The 20,336-nt window shown below is 54.7% G+C and overlaps 2 protein-coding genes and 2 long non-coding RNA genes across 5 annotated transcripts in view; 3 read left to right on the forward strand and 1 right to left on the reverse strand.

The window, feature by feature from the left end:
- The first annotated feature begins 49 nt into the window (after nt 1-49).
- On the forward strand, nt 50-1,153 carry LOC137842477 (uncharacterized). The gene is made up of 2 exons (XR_011089078.1): nt 50-154; nt 638-1,153. It is a non-coding gene; the product is annotated as an uncharacterized lncRNA (long non-coding RNA).
- Nucleotides 783-4,415, reverse strand: BRD3OS (BRD3 opposite strand). Its single transcript, XM_068656517.1, has 2 exons — nt 4,343-4,415; nt 783-4,165 (listed from the first exon to the last, which is right to left on the reverse strand). The coding sequence occupies exon 2, from the start codon at nt 3,545-3,547 to the stop codon at nt 3,278-3,280; it is 270 nt and encodes an 89-aa protein (XP_068512618.1). The 5' UTR covers nt 3,548-4,165; nt 4,343-4,415; the 3' UTR covers nt 783-3,277.
- Nucleotides 4,416-6,134: 1,719 nt separating this feature from the next.
- On the forward strand, nt 6,135-7,298 carry LOC137842478 (uncharacterized). Its single transcript, XR_011089079.1, has 2 exons — nt 6,135-6,265; nt 6,926-7,298. It is a non-coding gene; the product is annotated as an uncharacterized lncRNA (long non-coding RNA).
- A 430-nt stretch (nt 7,299-7,728) lies between these two features.
- The window catches only part of VAV2 (vav guanine nucleotide exchange factor 2), a 123,559-nt gene continuing 110,951 nt past the window's right edge, over nt 7,729-20,336 (forward strand). Inside the window, exon 1 of one of the 2 annotated variants that reach the window (XM_068656538.1) lies at nt 7,729-8,469. In XM_068656538.1, coding sequence (XP_068512639.1) covers nt 8,266-8,469 — 204 coding nt within the window. In that variant the 5' untranslated portion in view covers nt 7,729-8,265. The remainder of the gene's footprint in view (nt 8,470-20,336) is intronic. The other variant, XM_068656539.1, reaches the window with a different exon arrangement.

A 20,336-nucleotide genomic window follows, 5' to 3' on the forward strand; every position in this document is an offset into this window, starting at 1 on the left:
CCATATGCTAAATACACCTTTTTTTTTTTTTTTTTTTGGTGAGGATTTTGGGCTGCTTTAATTCAGGGGGGCAGCCAAGGAAGGACGTTTTCCCCTCCTAGAAAAACCTCTGATCTGAAGGGGCCTCACCTTGTGAGAATTGCACCTGATAAAGGTAAATTGAGCTGAATACAAGGATGTTGAAAATCTCCCCCAAGTTTAATGCTATTTTCCAGCCACCCAGACCTGAAGAAACCAGAGGGAATTTCTCACCAGCTGCGGCTGCTGGCCCCGCAGGTCAGTGAGCCCAGGGCAAGCAGGACATAGGAGATGCAGTTGGGAAATGGGGGTCCTACAGCGGCTGACTGCATTCACAGCACAGTCCTGACATTGCTGTATGGTGGCCAAAAGCTATTTTGGTTACTGAAGGTTGGTTTTTTTTTTCTGTTAGCTTTCTCAGATGGATGCCTGGTGGTTTATTTATACGGTAGGGGTTACAACAGCCAGGTTCCTGCAGGGTTAATCTTTCTCTAACCTTGTTCCTGCTTGCTGGGTTTAAAAGCTGTGATCTGGAAGGTTTCAACAAACCTCTTTTGCTTAGCCCTTGGAAACCCATGGAACTGTGTTTTTTTTGTTGTTTTTTTTTTTTCCAACCTAGACTTTAACATTCTCTTGCGAGGCTGCTGCCTCCACAAGTGATCTTTTCCAGCAGTGCTGTGACTTCAGGGGGACCCCACCAGTACCTGAGGTAACCCCCCCGCTGAGGGACATGCAGAAGAAAAATGCACGCCTGCACACAACGATGCGTTTAAATAATTTTAATGCACTTAACCAAAGAGGCTAAAACAGCATTTTAAACCAGTGCATTAACACTACCCACCTGCCTTACAGAAATGCTCACTTCGCAGCAGCCACCCCACAAACCTGCTGTGAATAATGAGGACACAGCTACGGAAACTGCACTCACACTCACGGGCACGAGAGGGAAGAACAAGTCACACATCTCTTACTGTCCTGTCTGCCCTCAGTCCTGGAAGAACTTATGCACACACTTAAGCTTTTATTCCTGAATAGTTTTAACGCTTTAAGCTGAATTTTGGTTTACCAGCCACATAAACAAAAAGGGACTGATTATACCCAAAATAAATCATCTTTCTTACTGAAATTAAAAAAATAAATGCGGTTTTTCTATAAGAAAAGTAAAGAAAATGAACAGCTGGCTTTGGGGATGTGCTGTTGTTCTCCCTCGTTCCTTAAACTCCCAGGATTAGGGCGCTCCCCTGGGCTGCTGGAAAAGCCCTGAGCCCACTTCTGCCTTGCCAGGTTGCTTCTGTGCTTCCCAGGGGAGCCCTGGGGCCAGGCTCCTGCCCATTTTTATTTATTTTTTTTTTAGTGCTCACCTGTCTGGAGCCCCGGGTGTGCCTCGTGTCCCAGGCAGTGCCCTGCCTTAACCAGCCCGCTCCATACAGCGGTTCCACTGCCCTGCCAGCAGCTTTCTGAGTCCAGTTAGTGTTGTGAATCCTGCTGGATGCCTCTTCCCCAGCTGAAAAACCATACACCGAAAATATTTCTCAGCTAGAGCTCGTCCTGCCAAGATCAAGAGGACTCTTTGAGTGTGCAGAGCGATGCCTAGGGCTGGGAAGCACCGAGGTCCATCTCAGCAGGTTTGGTTTTATGAGCACACACAAGGTACCAAACATTAACACATGCATAAATAGTTACGTTAAAAAAAATGAGCTGCCCACGTTTTGCAGTGAATGTAGTGATCAGGGCTGAGAACACCAAACCTCTCTGATCTCACAGTAACACAGGTATGTTCTGCTCAACACATCAACTTCAGCAAACCTCAGTGTTTGTGCATTTAACGCACACGGGAGAGGTGGAGAAAATTCTTTTGCTATATTAAAAAAAATAAAGTGCTTGAGAAATGCTTAAAGGGAGAGGTTTTAGATAAATATGATAGCAGTGCTGACTGTGCCTAATTTTAGGCAGGTAAATAATCCACCTTGAAGTCAACATCAAACACTGATTTGCTGGAAGTTGAGCCCATGTCCAAGTACTGCTGGGTTGAGCACACGGGGCTCAGCCCGATGTTACACTTCAATGCTGAACCCTGGGAACATAATTAATAGCCCTGGAAGTGGTTCTGCTTTGTCTTTAAGAAAGGTTTAGGTGCTTGCTGGGTTGGGCTCTCAGCTTGACCTTGTCATGAGGAAGTTAGGGACTTGGCTCCAACAGCAACAACCTGAGAGCAGGATCCATTGCTGAGAGGTATAACTGTAGCATTTTTGTCTCCTAAAACCCTTCAGTTGGTTGAAACAAATGCTGCCAGACACAATGGATGTGTACCAAATCTACTAAAGCAAGAGATGTTATCCAACCGGAATTAGAAATCATTTCAAGCTGCTACATGCATTAAAACCTACGTGCAAAGCAGACCTCAGTAGGCTGGAGCTGTATTTACAGCAGCTTTCTTCCTGTTGCTCTCTTAGGCCCATCCCTCCCTCTCAGGTGGTTCACCCGGCAATGCATTCCTGGAGCATTAGCTGGGGCCTGTGCAAGCTTTAATGGGGCTGGGGATCCTGCTGCAGGAAGGGACTCGGCTGCACTGGCTCCAGGAGTCCTGTCTGTAATTTATTTCTGTAATGCCAAAGTGAAAGGGCACTTTGCTTTGCGGAGGATGAAGCTGCAGTGCACCTTTCCTGTTAAGTATTTTGAAGGCTCAGATAAAAATCTCAACACTTTTTTTTCCCTCTTCCCCTTTCATTTAACTTCATGACCTGGTTCTAAGAGACCACTTCCAGGGAAGTAATTAAAGGCAGACAGGGCAAGCAGAGCAAGTACTGGCTGTGTGTGTTAGCAGATAATCTTCCTAAAATCTTAATCTCAGCGGAAACCAATCTAGACTCGCCTGTCTCCCACCAGCGTTCGCAGAGCTTTGGCAATGCCTAAGGACTAGCAAGGTACAGTGCCTGCTGGGGCCAGTTCCCAAATGGCAGCGGGTGTTGTTCAGGGTACACAAGCCACTTAAAGCAACACATGGTCCAGCACGGACCCTGCTGATGATGCTAGGCGGCAAACACGGGCTCATCAGTTCCTGAGCGAGGCTGGGTTTGTTCTATACACTCAACAACATGCAAAATCAGATGCTACTGACAGCAAAAATTAACATAAACTTCCAGCAGCCTTCCTGACCGACCCCACACCCGGCCTTAGCCGCAGGTCTGGTGGCACGGCGCGAGCCCTCCAAACTCTGGTTCATCTCCACGTGCAGATTTCTGGTGCCCAGCCACCGGAATTACATGATAGCACAAAACTTGGACTGTCCCGTGTCCCTGGAGACATCCAGCTTGTTTTTGTCCCGCACCAGGATGGCTTCGTTGCCGTACTGCGAGTACCACATGCTGCGGCTCCGGCTCAGGTAGGTGTTGGGCGGCGCTGACTCCAGTTTCTGCTGCTGCTGCTGCCAGATGAGCAGCGAGGTGTCCCTGTAGCGCAGCCGGGCATAGCCCTCGGACAAGGCTTTTTCGGGCAGGGGCACCCTCCCGTTCATCACCTTGTCAGTCATCTGCTCAAGGGCACCTTCAAAGGCGAGATCTTCCTCCCGGCAGCTCCGAAATACACCCCGCTGGGGCGGTGCAGACCGATGGCAGCTTGGTGCTCAGGGGAGAACATCCCCAGGGGCACAGCTCCTGGGGGCTGCGAGCCGTGCGCCTGGTGCCAGCGCCCCTCAGAAGAGGGCACGGGGATGTGCGCACCCGAAAATCACAGCGGGCAGCCTGGCCTTGCTTAGGGAACAAGCCAGGGCTTTTCCAGAAGCTCACCCAGCGGTGGTGCTGGTGCCCGTTTCATCTTGCAGAGGCGCCGGGCGCACGAAGCTGGGAGTGATGGGGCGAGCGGCTCCAGCTGAGGGTCACCTCTCCAAAGGATGGAGCCCCGAATTGTAGGGCACACCTAAAGGGCCCCCAGCAGCATCCAGGCTTGTGCGTGACCTCGTGCGTGACCTCAGCACCCGTCCGTGACCTCAGCCCCCCTGCGTGACCTCACGCCGACGCCAGCCCGGCGCTCCCCCAGTCCCTTCTTGATGGATAGCGCCCAACACAACCCAAGACGCTGCCTCCACGTCTCCGCACCCCTCCTGGGCCACCCATCACCTCCCGACAGCACCGCTCCGAGGGGCTTCAACCTGGAGGGGGGGGGGGGGGGACACAAAGCAAGGGTCACAGCAAGGCCTGGCACAGCCCCCCCTTTCCCCTCCCTCCACCCTTTTCCCAGCCCTCCACGGGTTTCCCATCCCCACCCCTTGCCCCCATTAGGGTGCCCCCCACCCTTGGGCGCTCCCTGTCCCCCCCCCCGGCCCCACCGTGCCTGCGCTGCGCTGCCCGGCCCGGCTCGGCTCGGCCCCGGCGCGGCTCCGCGGAGCGGCTGCGGAGGCGCCTCCCGAGCGCATCACGGCGGGGAGGAGCCGCAGCCAACGGCGGGGGGGAGAGGACGGGGCCGGGGCGGAGCCGGGGAGGACCGGGGGGGGACTCGGGGGGGACCCGGGGCTCGCCTCCTGCCCGCCCCCAGCCGCTCCCGGTGCTGGCTTTGGGGCGAGCAGCGCTCCGACAGCAGCATCTTGGGGTTCCCCCGGCACGGAGCACGAGAGCTGAGCGAAGGGAAATTATTATTATTTATTTACTTGTTTGTTTGCTTATTTATTTACTTATTTATTTTATTTTTATGCTGGTGGAGATAAATCTCAGCTGCCAAGCTTCGTACCGCCCGCTAAGGCAGCGCCCCGGTGGGGTTTTTGCCCTGCTGGGCAGCTGAACGCAGCCCCAGCCGCTCTCACGCTCCCCGTCCTTAGAATGGGGGGAAAGTATGCTGAAAAGGGGAAAAACAACCCGTGGGGGGAGATGAGGGTAATTTAATTAAAGGGAAAAGGAGGAGGGAGAAACAAGCAAAGGCTGCACGGAAGCACAGAGGGAGAGAAAAGGAATTCCTGCCCGCTTCCCGTCAAGGGGAGGAGGGAAGGAAGGAAGGACAACGGGAGGATGGACGCATGGACGTGGTCAGCACTGGAGATGTCCCAGCTCCGCCTGATCCCCTCCCGCTAGCACAGCAGAGACAGGAGCCAGCCCAGGCCCCACGCTGGGGAAGCTGCAGAGCAAAATGTGAAATCACTGCGTGGAACCAGATTTGCTTTTCACTTTCCTGCTCCCCTTTGCCAGCCTGCAGCCACTCACCCCATCGGCTGCTCTGGGTGTGCAGGGGTTCGGGAGCTCCACAGCAGCCTCGGGTCTCCACGAGGATCGAGCAAGAGCCACTGCTGAGCACTGCTGGCCGAGCTGTGCCTCCCGCAGCTTTCCTAAAATAGCTGGAGAAGGGAGCCCGCAGGGTCTCATGGCACGATGTAAGCGGTGCCAGGCTGCACGGTGACTGCTGACAGCTCCTGCCCGGGCAGCCAGGCCCCAGCTGGGGATGGGTGTCCTGTGGGACAGGCTGGTGCACACACAGCCTGATCCAGAAGGTGGCAATGGCAATCCACGGACACTCGGAAATGGGGATTTCGTGGAGGCACAGCCCTGGTATTTAAGGGAGATTTTCAGATGGATGCTCCTAAGAGGCAGCGAGGTGGCAGCTTCTCTGCATGCTCCAGCTGGGGGCTCCTGCCGGCACCGAGTTACTGAGACCCCGGGGATGAAAAGCCATGAAGCCCCTTCTGTTACTAGTTCTGTTTTAGTATTTTTCCAGCGCTCATCTCTCAGGCCCCTCACTTGAGAAAGCAACACGAGGATGGGCCACGAGGGCCGAGAGCAGCGCGCTGGGTGCCCAGCAGAGGGTGGTGTCAGCCTCTGCCTGCAGCTCCGCCGCTGCCCCGGGCTGTCCTGGCTGTCGTTCCCTGCCTGTCTGTCGTTCCCTGGCTGCCTGTCATTCCCTGGCTGTCTCTCGTTCCCTGCCTGTCTCTCATTCCCAGGCTGTCTGTCATTCCTTGGCTGTCCATCATTCCCTGTCATTCCCAGCAGTGCCAAGGGGCAGGAGAGGGGAGCACCAGCTCGAGCACAAAACCCACCCCGTGCTCCTTTCATTTACACAATCCCCCTTTCAGCTTTAGGTTCACACTGGAAGCAGTTCCCAGATCCTCTTTGCTTGTCCCATACTCCCTGGTTCAGGATGTTTGTATGATCTGCAGCTCGCAGCCCACAAGAGTGCGTGCTGGCTGCACGCTCGTCGCCGTGCCTTGCCTTCCAGTTGTTTCCCCTCTCAGAAATCCCTGCTATCAGCTGTTTTTCCTGCTGCAGAGGTGGGTGAGAAGCGTCCTTGCTTCAGCACCTCCCACGCAGATGCTGGCTTTGCAGCTGCAGCGATCGGTCCTAAGTGTCCGGGGGCCAAGCAGGGGTTTTATTATGCAGTAAAAAAAGCCAGGCCATAGCAAGCAGCTTTAATTATACACATATAATAAACTCCTCTGTAGCCCTGTACCTACAGACCTGACGTCACAGGGCAGACTAGGGCTCAGCGACCCAAAATTATCCCTGGCAGGACTCCACGCCTTTCAACGGCTACGTGACTCCTGCCCGCTGGGTGCTGCTGGAGCCCAGGCAGAGAGGCTGAATGGTGAACTTCAGGAATGAGAAAGTTATGGAGAGAAATCACCTCCGCAGGGTACGGGGAGCTGCGGATCAGCATGCTCCCCAGTACACCCAGGGCAGGGCACAGCTCTGATTGCGAGGCCGGGGCACAGGGATGCTGCTCCCTCTCCGTTTATACTCGCACCCATCCTGCCCTGCCAGAGGCGCACCAGGCACTGCACGCAGCCAGACTGGGGGCAGATCGAGCGCCAACACATCAGGCTAAAAGAAGCACTTCCCGTGCTATTTAAAAAAAAAATAATAAAAAAAAATAAAAAAGCTTCGCCAAACTGTCCTTGGAATATCAAACAATTGTTTTTCATTCTTTACAGGGATCTTCCTTCCCATCCTGGAAGCGAAGGGTCATGCCAGCAGAGTTGCTCTTTCTTCTTTATCTCCACTTGGCTACATTTGGAAGAGATTAGCGTTGCATTTGTTTGACATCCAGGTTAATAGCTTCCCTTCGTCCCAGCCTCGGCTTCCGGTGTTGGCTATCTGGAAAGCCAGGACGAAAATTAATTGACAAACTCTTGGGAGAGGATCTCCAAAGAAAACTCAGACCAGATTTGAAAAGAGGCTGCTCTGAAGTGTGCTGATTTGGATGGGAGCCACCGAGGGAAAATTAGAGATTTTCAGGAGTTTGCTGCCAAGGAGTTAATGGCCAAGAGTTGAGGTTTGCAATAAATACGCTGGTAATTAATTATAGGAGTTGTCTTCGTGTTTGAAAGTCAAGGAACACGATCGCTTGTTTGGGTTAAACATCTCCCCTGCAGTATTTGCAGCCCAAACACGAGCCGGAGAGGGGGAGCGTGGAGCCAGACAAAGCAGCGGCTGCTCGGGGGAGGGCCGGGAGGCTGCTGGGGGGGGGTCTTGGGGACCCCAAATGCGAACGGGGACCGGGGGGGAGCGGAGCAGCGGGCGGCTGGGGGGGGTCCGCAGCAGGACGGGGAGCGGGGAGCTGCAGGAGGAGGGAGCGGGGGGGGGGTGCAAAAAGAGAAAATAAAGGGGAAAATAAAAAAAAAAATAAAAGGGAAGGAAAGGAGGCGTGCAGCGCTCCCGCAGACAAAGGGGCGGCGGGGGCGGGCCGGGAGCTCCTCCCGGCGGGGCGGGGGCTTCGGCCCGGGGGTGGTGGTGGTGGTGAGGGGAGGGGGGGGGCAGCAAATTCCCACCCGCGACGGCAGCGGGGGCGTCCCCAGCGCCAGCTCCGCGGCTGTGCAGGTGGGGCGGGGGCAGGAGCAAAAGCAGGAGCAGCACCAGGAGCGAGAGCAGCTTCGGGAGCAGGAGCAGCGGCTGCAGGAGGAGCAGCGGCAGGAGCAAAAGGAGCAAAAGCAGCAAAAGCAGCAGCAGCAGGAGCAAGTTTCCCCGGGCCGGGGAGGGGGGACACGAAGTTGCGCGGGGGTGGCCCCTTTGTTCCCGGGCCGATGCGGCGCGCCTAGCCCCGGCGGTGGGGCCGCAGCGGGGGCAGGGGCAGCCCTCCGCCGGAAAACTCGGCGCCGTCCCCCTCCTCCCCTTCCTCCTCCTTCCTCCTCCTCCTCCTCCTCCTCCCCGCCGATGCTTCCCCGGGCGGCGAGCGGCGATGGAGCGGGGCGGTAGCGCGGCGGCAGCCGCCCGCTGCCCCTGAGCAGGGAGGAGGAGGAGGAGGAAGAGGAGGAGGAGGAGGAAGGTCGTGGCCATGGAGGAGTGGAGGCAGTGCGGCCGCTGGCTCATCGACTGCAAAGTTTTGCCCCCCAACCACCGGGTGGTCTGGCCCTCGGCGGTGGTCTTCGACCTGGCGCAGGCGCTGCGGGACGGGGTGCTGCTGTGCCAGCTGCTCCACAACCTCTCCCCCGGCTCCATCGACCTCAAGGACATCAACTTCAGGCCCCAGATGTCCCAGGTATTCATTGGATTTTTTTTTTTTTAATTATTATTTTTTTTGGGGGGTGGTGGTATGCGTATAGGGCTCTTTGTGTTCTTGCAAAACTTCGTGGGATGAGTGAGTGCGGGCGTGGATAGGTGTGTGTGTGTGTGTGTGTAGAGCTTTTTTTCTAGCCCCCCCCGGCTCCCCTTAGCCCCCACCCCCCCTATTTTAGCTCCCAGCCCCGTACCCCCCCCCCGCACCCCGAGGCTCAGCCCCAGCGCCGGGGCTCAGCGCTGGGAAGCCGGCAGCGGCTGCACAAGGGGGCTGGGGGGGGGAAAGAAACCGCCCCGGGGAAGAAGGCAGGCTGTGTGTCCCCCCCCCCCATATTTATAGCCCTCTCGGAACAAAAGCAGCCAGCACGGCCGGGATGAGGCTGGCGTGGTTACTTCCAGGGCTTTTCTCGAGGCTTATGTTCGGCTTTGATGTGCTGCAGGAGCGGTGCTCTGAGCGCTGTCCTGGCAGGGTTGCTGGCCCGAAGGGCAAAAGTTTGCCCAGAAAGATCAAAAATGAGAAGAAAACGCTCCCCAGGTGCTCTGCCAGCCTGCCCCGGACCTGGGGGCATGGTGCTGTGGGGCTGGGCTCAGTGCTCCCCACTACCGGGATTTGGGGTTGGGTGACCCTAAGGCTTTAGGGTTCCCTCCCCGGGCGTGTTTCCATCTGGGATTGTTTTGGTGGAAGGATGCTTGAACACCAAATCGGCTCTGCCTGGCTGGTTTGCAGCGCTCCGTGTTCCCGCGTGCTGAGCCGTGCGGCATTTGCGTGGAAATCGGGAAATGAAAATCGATGAGAAACCAACAAAACCTGGCCGTGCGTCCCCGGCCCCGCAGCTGCCGTGCCCACGGGCAGCTGGGAAGCTGCTGTCCTGTTTGAACAGCCCAGAGCTTGGTAAAAAGGGAGGGGAAATTTCCTGGTCACGAGGGCATGTGAGAATCTGGGTGTCAAAGCATTCACAGATAAATAACGTAACATTATCTGGAGTTCTTCTGTGTGCTGTGCAAGCACGCTGCCTTGCAAGTGCCTTTCCCTGTTTTTTTTTTTTTTTTTCAGAGTTTTGTTCAGGGTAACGGCAGGTTTGTGGCCCTCGTGGCTCCCCAGCCAGCAAAGCACGGCCACGTGCGCTGGGGGAGCTGCTGTGGCTGAGGACAGCTCGCCTGCAGGGTGCTGGGCGCCAAACTGAGCCGTGTTTTGGGGCCCAAAGCATGTTTTGCTGCGTGCACAGGAGCAGCTGAGATGGAGACCTTGATCCCACAGCCAGCCAGGGTGGAAAACCCCAACCGTGCGGGTGAAAGGGCAGCTCTGTCTGTGAGTGCTCCTGCTGGCACGTGGACCTGCTGGTGATGGGGAAGCAGCGCGCACCGAGGGCTCTTCCCGGGGTGGAACAGTGCTGTGGGGCTTCCTCTGGGCTCGCCAGGCTGTAAACCCATCAAACTGTCTTCTGCTGATGTTACCGACCGTAAATCATCTCGCTAGAGCTGTACTTGTGCAGGGACTGGCGCATCAGAGTCCTACAACCCAACTTCAGTTTAATGTTTGCCCCGTGGGGAAATAAGCAGGGGTTTAAGGATGGGGACCTGCCCTAGACTGCAGCCCCCGTGGCAGGAGCCTCGTGCTGCCGAGGCAGGTGCTGCTTGTTGGAGGTGAGGGTTTACAGCCCAGCTGTTGCTGAAATCACTTTCTGCTGCACCACCAGCTGCCTTGCAGGCTTCAGGAAGAGCATGAAGTGAGCTCGGGGGGTCGGATGGCTTTGGGCAGCCCGTTTGTGGTCAGGCAAGGAGAGCAGTGGAGAAGTGGCTGCTAGGGCAAGGTTCAGCTCGTGCTGATCCACCTAGACCCGAGCCTTCACGTGTGCTCTTAGGCACTTGATGTTTCTCTCCCAGTTCCAGAAGCTGGGAAACTGGGAATTCTCCCCCAGGGCAGCTAAAGGCAGAGCATCTCGCTGCTCTTTGCCCTGTGTTTGCAGCCCTGGGGGGGGGGGGACAGGAGGGTGCTGAGCCCTGCCCAGGGGTTGGGTACAGCCCTCGGTGCCCCCCTGCAGCTACCAGCACGGGGTTGGGTTTCTCTGGGCTGAATCTCAAAGAAAAAAAAAAAAAAAGCAGGAGCTGATTTTTGTCAAACAGCTGCGATGTGTTCAGACACGGGGGCTGGGATGTGCAAGACAGAGTGTGCCTTGAAACTTCAGAGGTTGTTTTTGATTATGAAGGCACATTTTGCCTGACTGGCTGGGCTGTCTAACCAGCTGTTTGCCTGGCTGCAGAAGAGATTTTTTTTTATTATTATTTTTTTTAATTCACTGGAAATGCCAGGGGACAAGACACTTGTGCTAGACTCCAAACCCCCAGCGCTGTTCTGTCGTCCACCTTTCCGAGTGAATTAAATGGGCTTGTGCAGGTGTGTAATGAGAAACAGCTTTCTGCGGGAGGCGAGCATCGCTTCAAAGGCCAGAGGTGAAATCTCATCTCTGCAAAGAATTGCTCCAAGACCCAGACGCTGTCGTGTGTTTTCTATTCTTCCCCACTCCGCACTGATTTGTAGGGCTCTTATTTTCACTCTCAGCCATCAAAGGTGGTGTGGTCGCAGCGTGGCTCTGGCTGTACAGCACGGCGAGGCCGGCAAGGAGCAGGCTGCAGGGGGTTTGCTTCCCTGCTGGGGGGTTACCCTGGTGTCCCCTTCCTCCTGAAGCCTTGCTGTGCGTGTGCACCATGCTGCTGTGGTGCTCAGGCTGGGGCACAGCAGTGCTTTGCTCCTTGATGCTAGGCTGCATTCGTTTAACTCGTTGATTTAGCTCCTTGGGTTTAATGAATAACTCCAGCAGGCTGTGACCTCAGGTTTGCTTTTTGCTTGATTCCAGAGGCAGGAGACGTTGTCTCAGCAGGGCAGGATGAGTGCTGCCAGCCCAAAGTTGTTGAACCTTCACTGGGATGGGCAGGAAGAGCAGCGATAAAACCCAGCTCAGTTCGGAGAGCCGGTGGGTGTGAGGCCACTTCTGATGAGCCTGGAGTAAAACTTCATTTCTGCTAATTGCTTTTGCCATGGAAGCTGTTTGTGGCGAGGTGGGGAGCGGGCTGGTGTGCTTGCCCTGGGTACTTATTGATCGGTATGTCTGTTCCTGGGATCGGGTTCGGGGGTAATTTGACCTGCCTTCTCAGCCAGCTGGGAGCGATGCGAGGCCTCACACTCACAAAGGAGAACAGATGTAGCACCCCTCAAACCCTCAGTCCCCATCCCTACGTTCCCAGAGCCCTGCTCCTCTCCCCCTTCCCCTCTGGCACCCCGAGGTTCAGCCGTGCTCGTATCCCATGAACAGGGTGGGGAGCTCTGAGCTGCAGATCCCCATCAATAATCGGCTCTGAATCATCATTTTGTGAAGTCTCCGGTCAAATACAAATTAAATGGCTCTTCACTTGCGTTCAGCAGGGCTTTTTATTGCACGTTTGGGCGAGGCTGCTTTTGTTTTCCTCGGATAAAATTGATCCTCCCTAGGAGGCCAAGGACACTGGTGGGGAAGCCCTGCTGCAGGCTGCTCCGGGCAGGTGGGGGCATGGGCAGAGAGACCCTGCCAGGGCTGGACCAGCTCCTCCAGATGTCTTTGTGGCTCAAACCAGCTTCCTTGGCTGTCTGAGCACCTTGTGGCAATGCTACCAGCTGTGATGCTGACACCCCGACGTGTATTTAGGCTGGTGGAAGTTCATACTTCAACCAAAGCAGCTGTGCCCTTCTACGGTCTGATCATGCAGCTTGCTGTAAGGTGAAGGCTCTCCTTAGTATGTTGCATTTGCCTTTCATTTGAAGTTATCCTGGACACTTAAATATCTCCCAGATACTTGAAATGAAGCAACCCTATATATTTGATGTGCCCATTTGTGTGCGTGGAGACATCAAGCTGGCAGTAATGGTCAGCTCATTAAGAATTGGTGGTTGTTGTTGTTGCATATTGACATCTCTCTGTGGATAATCCATCTTGGTCTGCAGTGCCCGGAGGTTTTATTAGGGCTCCTGAGACTGATGAGACACAGCAGACATTAATTGGCGTGATGACTTGGCTGCCCACTGCTCTGTTTTGCTGTCATTAGGGAAGGACACAGACAACTGCCTCCCCCGACACCGTGCACCTGCCCGAGCTGTCAGAGGCATCCAGGCCGGTTTGTTTTCCAGAGGATGGGAATAATTTGCTATCCGAGTCCCGTTTATTGATGATGTGGGCCTTCATTTGCCACGACAAGGGGGAGCAGGTGGCTTGTAGGAACTGCTTCCCCCAGGTGTACGGAGATGCTGTGTTGGTGCACGGGGCACCAGCAATTAGCCACGAGGCTCTGGGACCTCCAGCATGCTGCTTGGAGGCTTTATAACGAGGATGCTTGTAATTGCTTCCATGAACCTCGATCGTAGCTATCTATAAGGTGCATTATTGGGGTTGGGGGGGCTGTGTGAGCAGGGGCTGCCTCAAACAAGCACATGAGTTACCGCCACTGCTCCGGGAATGCCCAGCCTTTTCTGCAGATCAGAGAGTAATTCCCCTGCACAAAATGGAAATATTGGGCTTCTGGGGTTTTTCTACCCAAAAGAAACCCTAAACTCCTTCAGCTTTCCCCTCTCCCAGCTCCTCGGTGCAGCTACCCCGAGGCTTACCCCGCTCAGGTCCCCTTGCTCTTTATTTACTCTCCGCTCCTTGAAGCCGAGCTCGGTTCCAAAAGCAGCTATAAAAAACGGCCTCATTACATCTCGCTGTTTACTGTGTCTCGGTGACTTCCCGTTCGGATGTGCTGAGCTTTACAAAGTGTGTGTGTGTGGGGAAAAAGGTGCTCTGTTTTGTACGGCCCAACTCGTGAGCGCCTTGTGAATAGGAGCTGATTGTAGGCCTCCCCTTCGTGCCTCCTGCTCTGTTTCTGGGAGGAGATGTCAGACAGCACCCTAAAACCTCGCGGTACCCCCTCCTTGCTGTTTGGTGAGGTTGTAAGGTAAAAGTGATCCTGGGGCTGAAGGCCCGTGTGTATTCTGCAGGGGCAGAAGGTGACCGAAAGCATCGGGTGGATCCTGCTGGCTGTGCCAAGAGGCATAAAGAGCAGGGAAAGCTTCCCCCTCCCCTCTGGAGTGATTGATGAGGGTTAAATACCTGTGTTCAATATCGCAGGAACAGCCTCTTGAATGAACAGCTGCCTTTCAAAGCACAAAGCCACAAAGCAGTCACTGCCGGTCCCTCTTCAGGCTGGGACTGAGCTTGGAAGCTGCCTCCTGTCCCAACAGCACGGTGAGGAGCTGTAAAAAAATAAAAAATAAATAAAAAAATAACCAAACAAATGCTTGGCTTGCGTGTCCTCGGTGTTGGCCCTTTGTGCTGGGGGTACCACCAGGGAGAGGGGTACCTCGGTGCTGGTTCCTCGGGGCAGAAATTGGCAGTTTCTCAGCTGGCACTTGCTTTACCTAACAGCTTGGGTGAGGTCGGGTGAGGAATTGGGTTGTTCGCTCCAGCAGAAGATCTGCAAGGTGTGGGCTGGGGTTTTGGTTATGCCACAGGTGAGGGCAGCGGCCGTGCTGGTGTGGGTGCAGCAACGCGGGGTGTGGGTGCGGGGCCGCAGCCTTTGCTTGCTTCAGCTCCTCGGGAGCCAGAAGGGACCCAGCTTTTTGGCTGGACAGAAATGTTGCTTCAGACTGACCTCAGGGCAAATTTTTGATCTGCTGCTTTGTCCATTCTTAAAGAGACAACCCTTTTTCCTCCAGTGTCTGTTTTCCTCCACTCGGCTTCCCTTAAGCCTGCTTTAAGCAGCCTCTCAGACTCAGGTCCTGCGGGCCTGATTTTGTTTTAATTTTAACAACCTTGCAGTCTTCCTGTGCAAGAGCCCTGCAGATGCCAGGGCTGGGAGCACGGCTGGGCTCGGGGTGGGAGCATTGGGGTTGTCTCCTTCGTGGGATGTGTGTGTGCTGGGTGGGGAGGATCAGCTTGGAGGGCAGGTGAGTACAGGGAGCTTGGCAGCACCTCTAGGGATCAAAGACTTTATTTTATTTTTTTTTAAAAAAAAGCATGGATGCTCCTCCTTTGAGCAGCTTTGTCTTTCCTCATGCCAGCCCTGACCTCGGTCGGATCCAGCTTGTCCCTATGGCTGCTCAGCTTCTCCGATCCCACCCCAAGTGCTTGCTTGGTGCCACTGCTGGTGTGACCCATTCTTGTGTGGGTGCCTGTGCCCTGCTCGGCTCCCCCCATACCCGCAGGGCTCAATGTGTGCCAGCCCCTGGCAAAGCCTCAGCCCTGACGTGCCCGGGGGGCTGCAGCTCTCCCCCTCCCTGCCTCTGCTCGTCCCGGCTGCCAGCAAGCTGTGAGTCAGCCCCGCTGTTCTCTGGGGTTGGTATTAGCCCGAGGAGATGAACTGGAGCGTTTTATTGGGGTGACTCACACGTTACCATGCTGCAGCCCCCACGTCCTCACCCTTCTGGCTGAGCTGCAGGGAGGTGGCAGCGCCCTGAGATGCCGGGAACAGCTCCGGTCTCCGTCCCAAAACTGGTGGGGTTGGGCTGCCCAGGTGGGATTGCAGACACCACGCAGGGCACGGCTGAAGGGCAGAGCTGTCCCTGTGCCTCCTGGGTCCCTGTCCCCAGCTGAGCCCCCTGTACATGCTGCTGTTTGCTGTCCTGCCCCTCCTCGTCCCCTTTCTTATCCGAAGCTGTTCCCTCTGATGCTCCTCCTGTAAGGAGAGGGAACGACTTCCCTTTTTCTTTAGGGCAACTCCTAATAAAAATCAGCACTTAACAACTTCAAACCCAGCTTTAATTAAATGCCTCTTCCCAGCGTTGTTTCTCCTTCAAGAACAAGCCAGCCTGAGAAAGGTCTGTTTCTAATAAAAATGACTTTTTTTTTCTTTTTCCCCTCCCCTCCTGTTTTCTTTGGTTGCAGCTCAGGGCTGTGCTTCATCCGATGACACAACCCGAGCGCGGCCGCTCCTTGTCCCCCACCCTCCGTGACTGCTTTCGGCCGGGGCTGTGCTGAAGCAGCGAGCTGCTGCTGGGGCACTGCCTGCACGGCTCCCCTATGGGATCCCCTATAGCTGGGGTTTGTCAGGGGCTGAGCCCTGCAAGCATGAACTGCTCCTTCTCAGAGCGTGGGCGTTGTGTATAGGTAGCAAACCTTGCCCTACAGGTGTGCATTATTTTTCTTTTCCCTTTTCTTTTCCTTGTGTGGGGCTATCACAAGCATCTTTCTGACTTCTGGGTGTTTTTGCTGCTCCTTCTGGGAATGTTTGACCAGGACCCTGTTCTGGACTAGCCCAGCCTCATGGATTTGGCCCTTGTAATTGGAATAATATACAATACTATTAATTTAATATTAATATAATTATATTAATATAATAGCTACGAAAGCTGTTACGAATGTGTCCCTGCAAAAAGCTTTCAGCTCAGGGTGAGTGGAGCATCTGACCATCTGTGTCAGAGGGTGTTCTTGCACAAGTCTGGCTGCATCCTAGAAAGAACTGGACAAGTACGGGTTCAGGCGGGATCAGGATGCTATTCGGAGTCTAGGAGTAAAGCCAGGTTGCTCTGGAAGAAAAACTCCTCTGGGAGAAGTTGCTGAGGAGGGGTACATCAGCCATTGAAACTCCCAGGCTGTGTAAGAAGCCCCATGGAAGGCGTTTTGCAACACCGCTGCTTTTCAGGGTCATTCTCCTTCTGAAGCACCCGCAGCAGTTGTCTCGACCCGATTTGAGGGCTGGCAGCCCTTTCCGTCCCAAAACAAAGGATGCGGCCGTCCCATTGTCTCTCTTCCGCCTAACGCCGTCGCTTGGGTGGCAAGAGATAACGCGGGCTCTATTCTTGTTTCACAACCCGTGGGACTGCCCTGTCTGGACAGCGAGCCTCGGGCTGGAAGGTCCCTCCTTTGCCTTCTTGGAAAGCCACCGACCTGAGTCATATCCTGACTTTGCTCCTCGCTGGTGTGCTCCCAGCGAGCTCCCCCCCTCCTCCGCGGGCTGTGCAGCGCTGTCTGCAGCAGAGACCCAGCTGGCCATCAGCCTTTATTTGCCGTGACACCGCTCGACGTCTCCGGATTGGGTTTGCCAGCTCTGCTGGACCCGGGCAGCATCTCCAATTTCGCCCTGCGCACCCTGCTCGGGAACAGCATCAGCCCGTGCTGGCGGCTGACCCAGGGCTGAACCTGGCACGGTGGATGCAGATGCCAAGAGCTGTGCTGGGGTGTGATAAGAGCAGTGTGGGGTCGGGGGGATTCGTGCCCCTCGGGCTCAGCTGCCAGCCCTGCCCGAGTCCCTGTGCTCCCCCGCGGCAGGGCCTGGCTCTGCCTTGATGGATGGGAGAGGTTAAGGAGTTCCTATAGAGGAAATTTGCTCTTTCTCTTGGAGCATATGCTTTAATGCTGATGGAGGGGGGAGTAAATTGGCCTTTTTATAGCGTTCATATCTTTTGCTGTGTTTTATAGTGGCTTGCTGCTAAATGGAACATCTGGTCTGTGAAAGGGGCTGAGCGGGGAGCAGAGCAGGCTGCGGATCGAGAAGGGGAGGAGCGGGAGAAGTGATTTGTGTTTGCTGCTGCAGACACAGAATTAGCTGTTAAATCCCCAGAACTCATGTGCATGACAAAAGTATCTGGCCTCATGGAAAACGGGCATGTGCCCAAGCCTCGAGCACAGCATCCATCCCCGCTCTGGGACCCACGGATGGGGCAAGCTCCCCGGTCCCTGTGGGGATCCCCATTGCTGCGCCTTGCTCAGGATCAGCAGCACCCTGTCTGAGCATCTCTGACCCGAGACCCGCTTTAGGAGCTGTTGTTGTTTTCTAGGACAGGCTGTTTGGCTGCTTTGGGTTTATCAGGTACTTGGAGTGTTTGCAGCTGTGCCGGGAGCATCCGAGTTCATGCAAGGATACAGCATTTCCTGAGAGCAGACCCCTGCTCCTGAGAGGCTGGGCTCATCTTGGCAGCAGACCCAGCAAGAATGGGGAAGATTATACACATCCATATCTTACACATCCATATATGCCTTGTACACATCCATATAATTTCTTCTGAAGAGCTGGAGTGCGTTAAACACTGCAACCCCCATGCTGAATGGCATGTCCCCGGGACAGGAAATGTGGACAGCATCTGGGGCAGGCTTGTGTGTGTACGGAGACCCTTTGTGTTTATGGGAAGCACTTTCACATGTGAGTGATCTTCCAGGAAAGTTGTTGGTAAGCCACGAGGAGTGTGGGGGGAGGCGCAAGTCTCATCTCAAAGAGCTGTGGGAGAATTGTGACTTGAAACAGAGAACAAAATCAAACTTATAGTGAAGCTGGGATGTTGCTTTGAAGAGGGTTTATATATATATATGTAGAGAGAGAGAGAGACAATCTTCCATTTTCCTTTTCTGTTGCTGCTGCAAAGCTTTGAGCTGTTTTCTGGGAACTGCTGCTGAGCAGGGCACAGCCCCGAGGTGCTGGCCAGCAAGGATTTATTTTTTTGAGCCTGCTCAGTGCTGGCTGGGCTGGGGCCGCTGGCGAGGAGCAGGGATTTCCCTGCACACCTCTTCTCTACGTGCCTGCTCTGTGCGGTGAAACCTGGCTTTGTAACTGGTGCTGGCAGTGGTAGGGAGCCCGGGCGTGAGATCTCTGCCCAGCTCCCTCCACAAGGCTGGATTTTTCCATGCGGAGTTGCAGGACGTGAAATGTGAGCGTGGCGTGAGGTTTGCCGGGGCTGGAGCAGGGAGCCAGGAGGTGATGTTCCCAGGGCAGCCTCCCGGCACCACCTGCCCCTGCTCCTCTCAGCTCTCCCTGCCACCGGCGTGATTCACCCAGCGTCTGCTTGCGAAACCAGCTGGAGATGCAGGAGCCCGTCCTGCTCCAGAGCAAATATTCTTTGTAAAACCAGAGTCTAAAGCTTTAAAACAAAACCCAGCATCTCGCTGTCTTGCCAGCTGTGAATCGCCCTGCGTGCTCAGGCAGCAGCGAGGGCGCAAAGGCCGGGAGCTGGGTGGCCTGGCACTGCTCTCGTTTAACTTTAATCCCTTCGTACATTGGGTTTTGGTTCCTCCAGTGGTGGAGGTGCTCGTACCGATGGAGTCAGGACGTTTCCCACATCTAATCCCTGCTGCTTCCCCAGCTGCTTGGCATGGCACCGATCTGTGTCTCCTGGTGGGAACCTGGTCCGAGAGGAGGCCAACTTGGTGGAATGTCCTCTGCTCTGGGTAGCAAAACCTGTTCCTTGCAACACAAACAGCGGCGGTGGTCAGAGGCTGTGAAGGAGAAGAGATAAAGCCACGATAAGGCAGCCCTGGCTGGGACAGCGGGGCTGGAAGGAGGCTTGGCTCAGCCCTGGCTGGAGGGCTCTGCAGCCTCTTGCATGTCTGGGTGCACGTCACCAAGCTTTACCCACGCTGAGGAGCATTTTTCTTAGGGGTCACGAAGGTTAGAGGTAAACTTCCCTTGTATTGACACCTTGGTTATCTCAGAAAGCATAATAAGGAAGCTTTAATGAAGCTACAGTGTCTGCTCGAGTCTCTTTTTTTAGCCAGGTTGTTGCAATAAGCATTTCTAATTAGAGAGATTTAATTCCAGATTTTTGTCCCCCCCCTCCAACTCCCCCTTACTTCTTAATTATATTTGCTAACATGTTTAACAGCTTTCCCTTCAGAAAAGAACAATTTATTCAAAGGTCATAAACAGATTCTGGCATTAATTACTCCAGGAGCCACACTGGGCTGCACCGGAGAAACCAACTCCGTGGGGAGCGCTAAACCTTTGGCGGCTGGATTTATCTGCGGCTGAAACGACTTTGTTTGCATGCGCACAAAAGACAGGCACCTCCAAAAAATAAAAGTCATTGTATCCATGTTAGCGCCCAAGTTTTTCAAACCCGTGGGGATCTAGCAGGTAATTTCCCTGAGTTTTTTGGAACAGGTGGATAAATCGCGTCTGCTTTGATCTGCTCGTCTCTGCCTTACAGCCGATATCCGAGGTGTTTCCATTGATGAGTTTTGATCCCATGGCTGCTGTTGGGGTGCTGGGGTGGAGGAAACTCGGCAGCAGGATGGGGCTGAGCCCTTCCCCTTGTCACCAAGTGCCAGCTGCAGCCGCTGGCTGCCCAGCCTGGCTGCTGGGCTAGGTTAATGGTTTTTGTAACCTCCCCATTTCGGAGCGCCCGCAACATCTGTTCCAAGTGATAATCAAGCAGTGCTGTGGGGAAATTAGCATACAGCTGCCAGGATGGGTGAAAGTCTATAGAAAAAAAAAATGAATTTGTTGATGGAAGATGAAGCCTCATTGCATTTTCATATTTCCTGGTGGTTTTGGCAGCGCGAACAAAATCTGCTCCTTTGTGATGGAAAAGGCCAGTGCTGCTCTATGGGCTCCTGATGTAAATTTAAGAGCGAAGTGTCCTTTGTTCCAGTGCTTCCAAGAGTACTTCTGCCTGCTTTTGGCTCTTCCTGAGGTCTCTACGTCTCCCTGGTGGGGTTAAACCCACCCTTGGTGCTGCCCTCCCAGCGCGGAGCCGTGGCTTGGCTCCCTCCCTGCTGCCCGCTGAGCTTGCTGCTGAGGACCGACTCGATGCACGCAATGAAACCGTGTCTCTGTGACTTTTCCTCCCTGGTGCTCTTCCAGAAGAGCCAGCTCCCGGCGTCCTGTGATGCGAGGATTTATTTTTTCCTTAAGGGAAGGCAGACAAACAGGCGCTGACGTTGTTGCTTTCGCTACTTTGGGGGAAACGCATGAAAACGCGATTGAAGTGCTCTCTGAAGCCTCATAAACTTGAAAGCCAATTTAAAACAAGCAAGTTTTAAAATTTATAAAGCAGGATGATTACTGAACAATGGGTGGTGCTGTGCAGAATTCCACTCCTTGTAAGATTAAAATAAAAGGGGGGGGAAGGAGGGG

Source organism: Anas acuta, chromosome 20, assembly GCF_963932015.1.
Source record: "Anas acuta chromosome 20, bAnaAcu1.1, whole genome shotgun sequence".
Taxonomy (NCBI): Eukaryota; Metazoa; Chordata; class Aves; order Anseriformes; family Anatidae; genus Anas; species Anas acuta.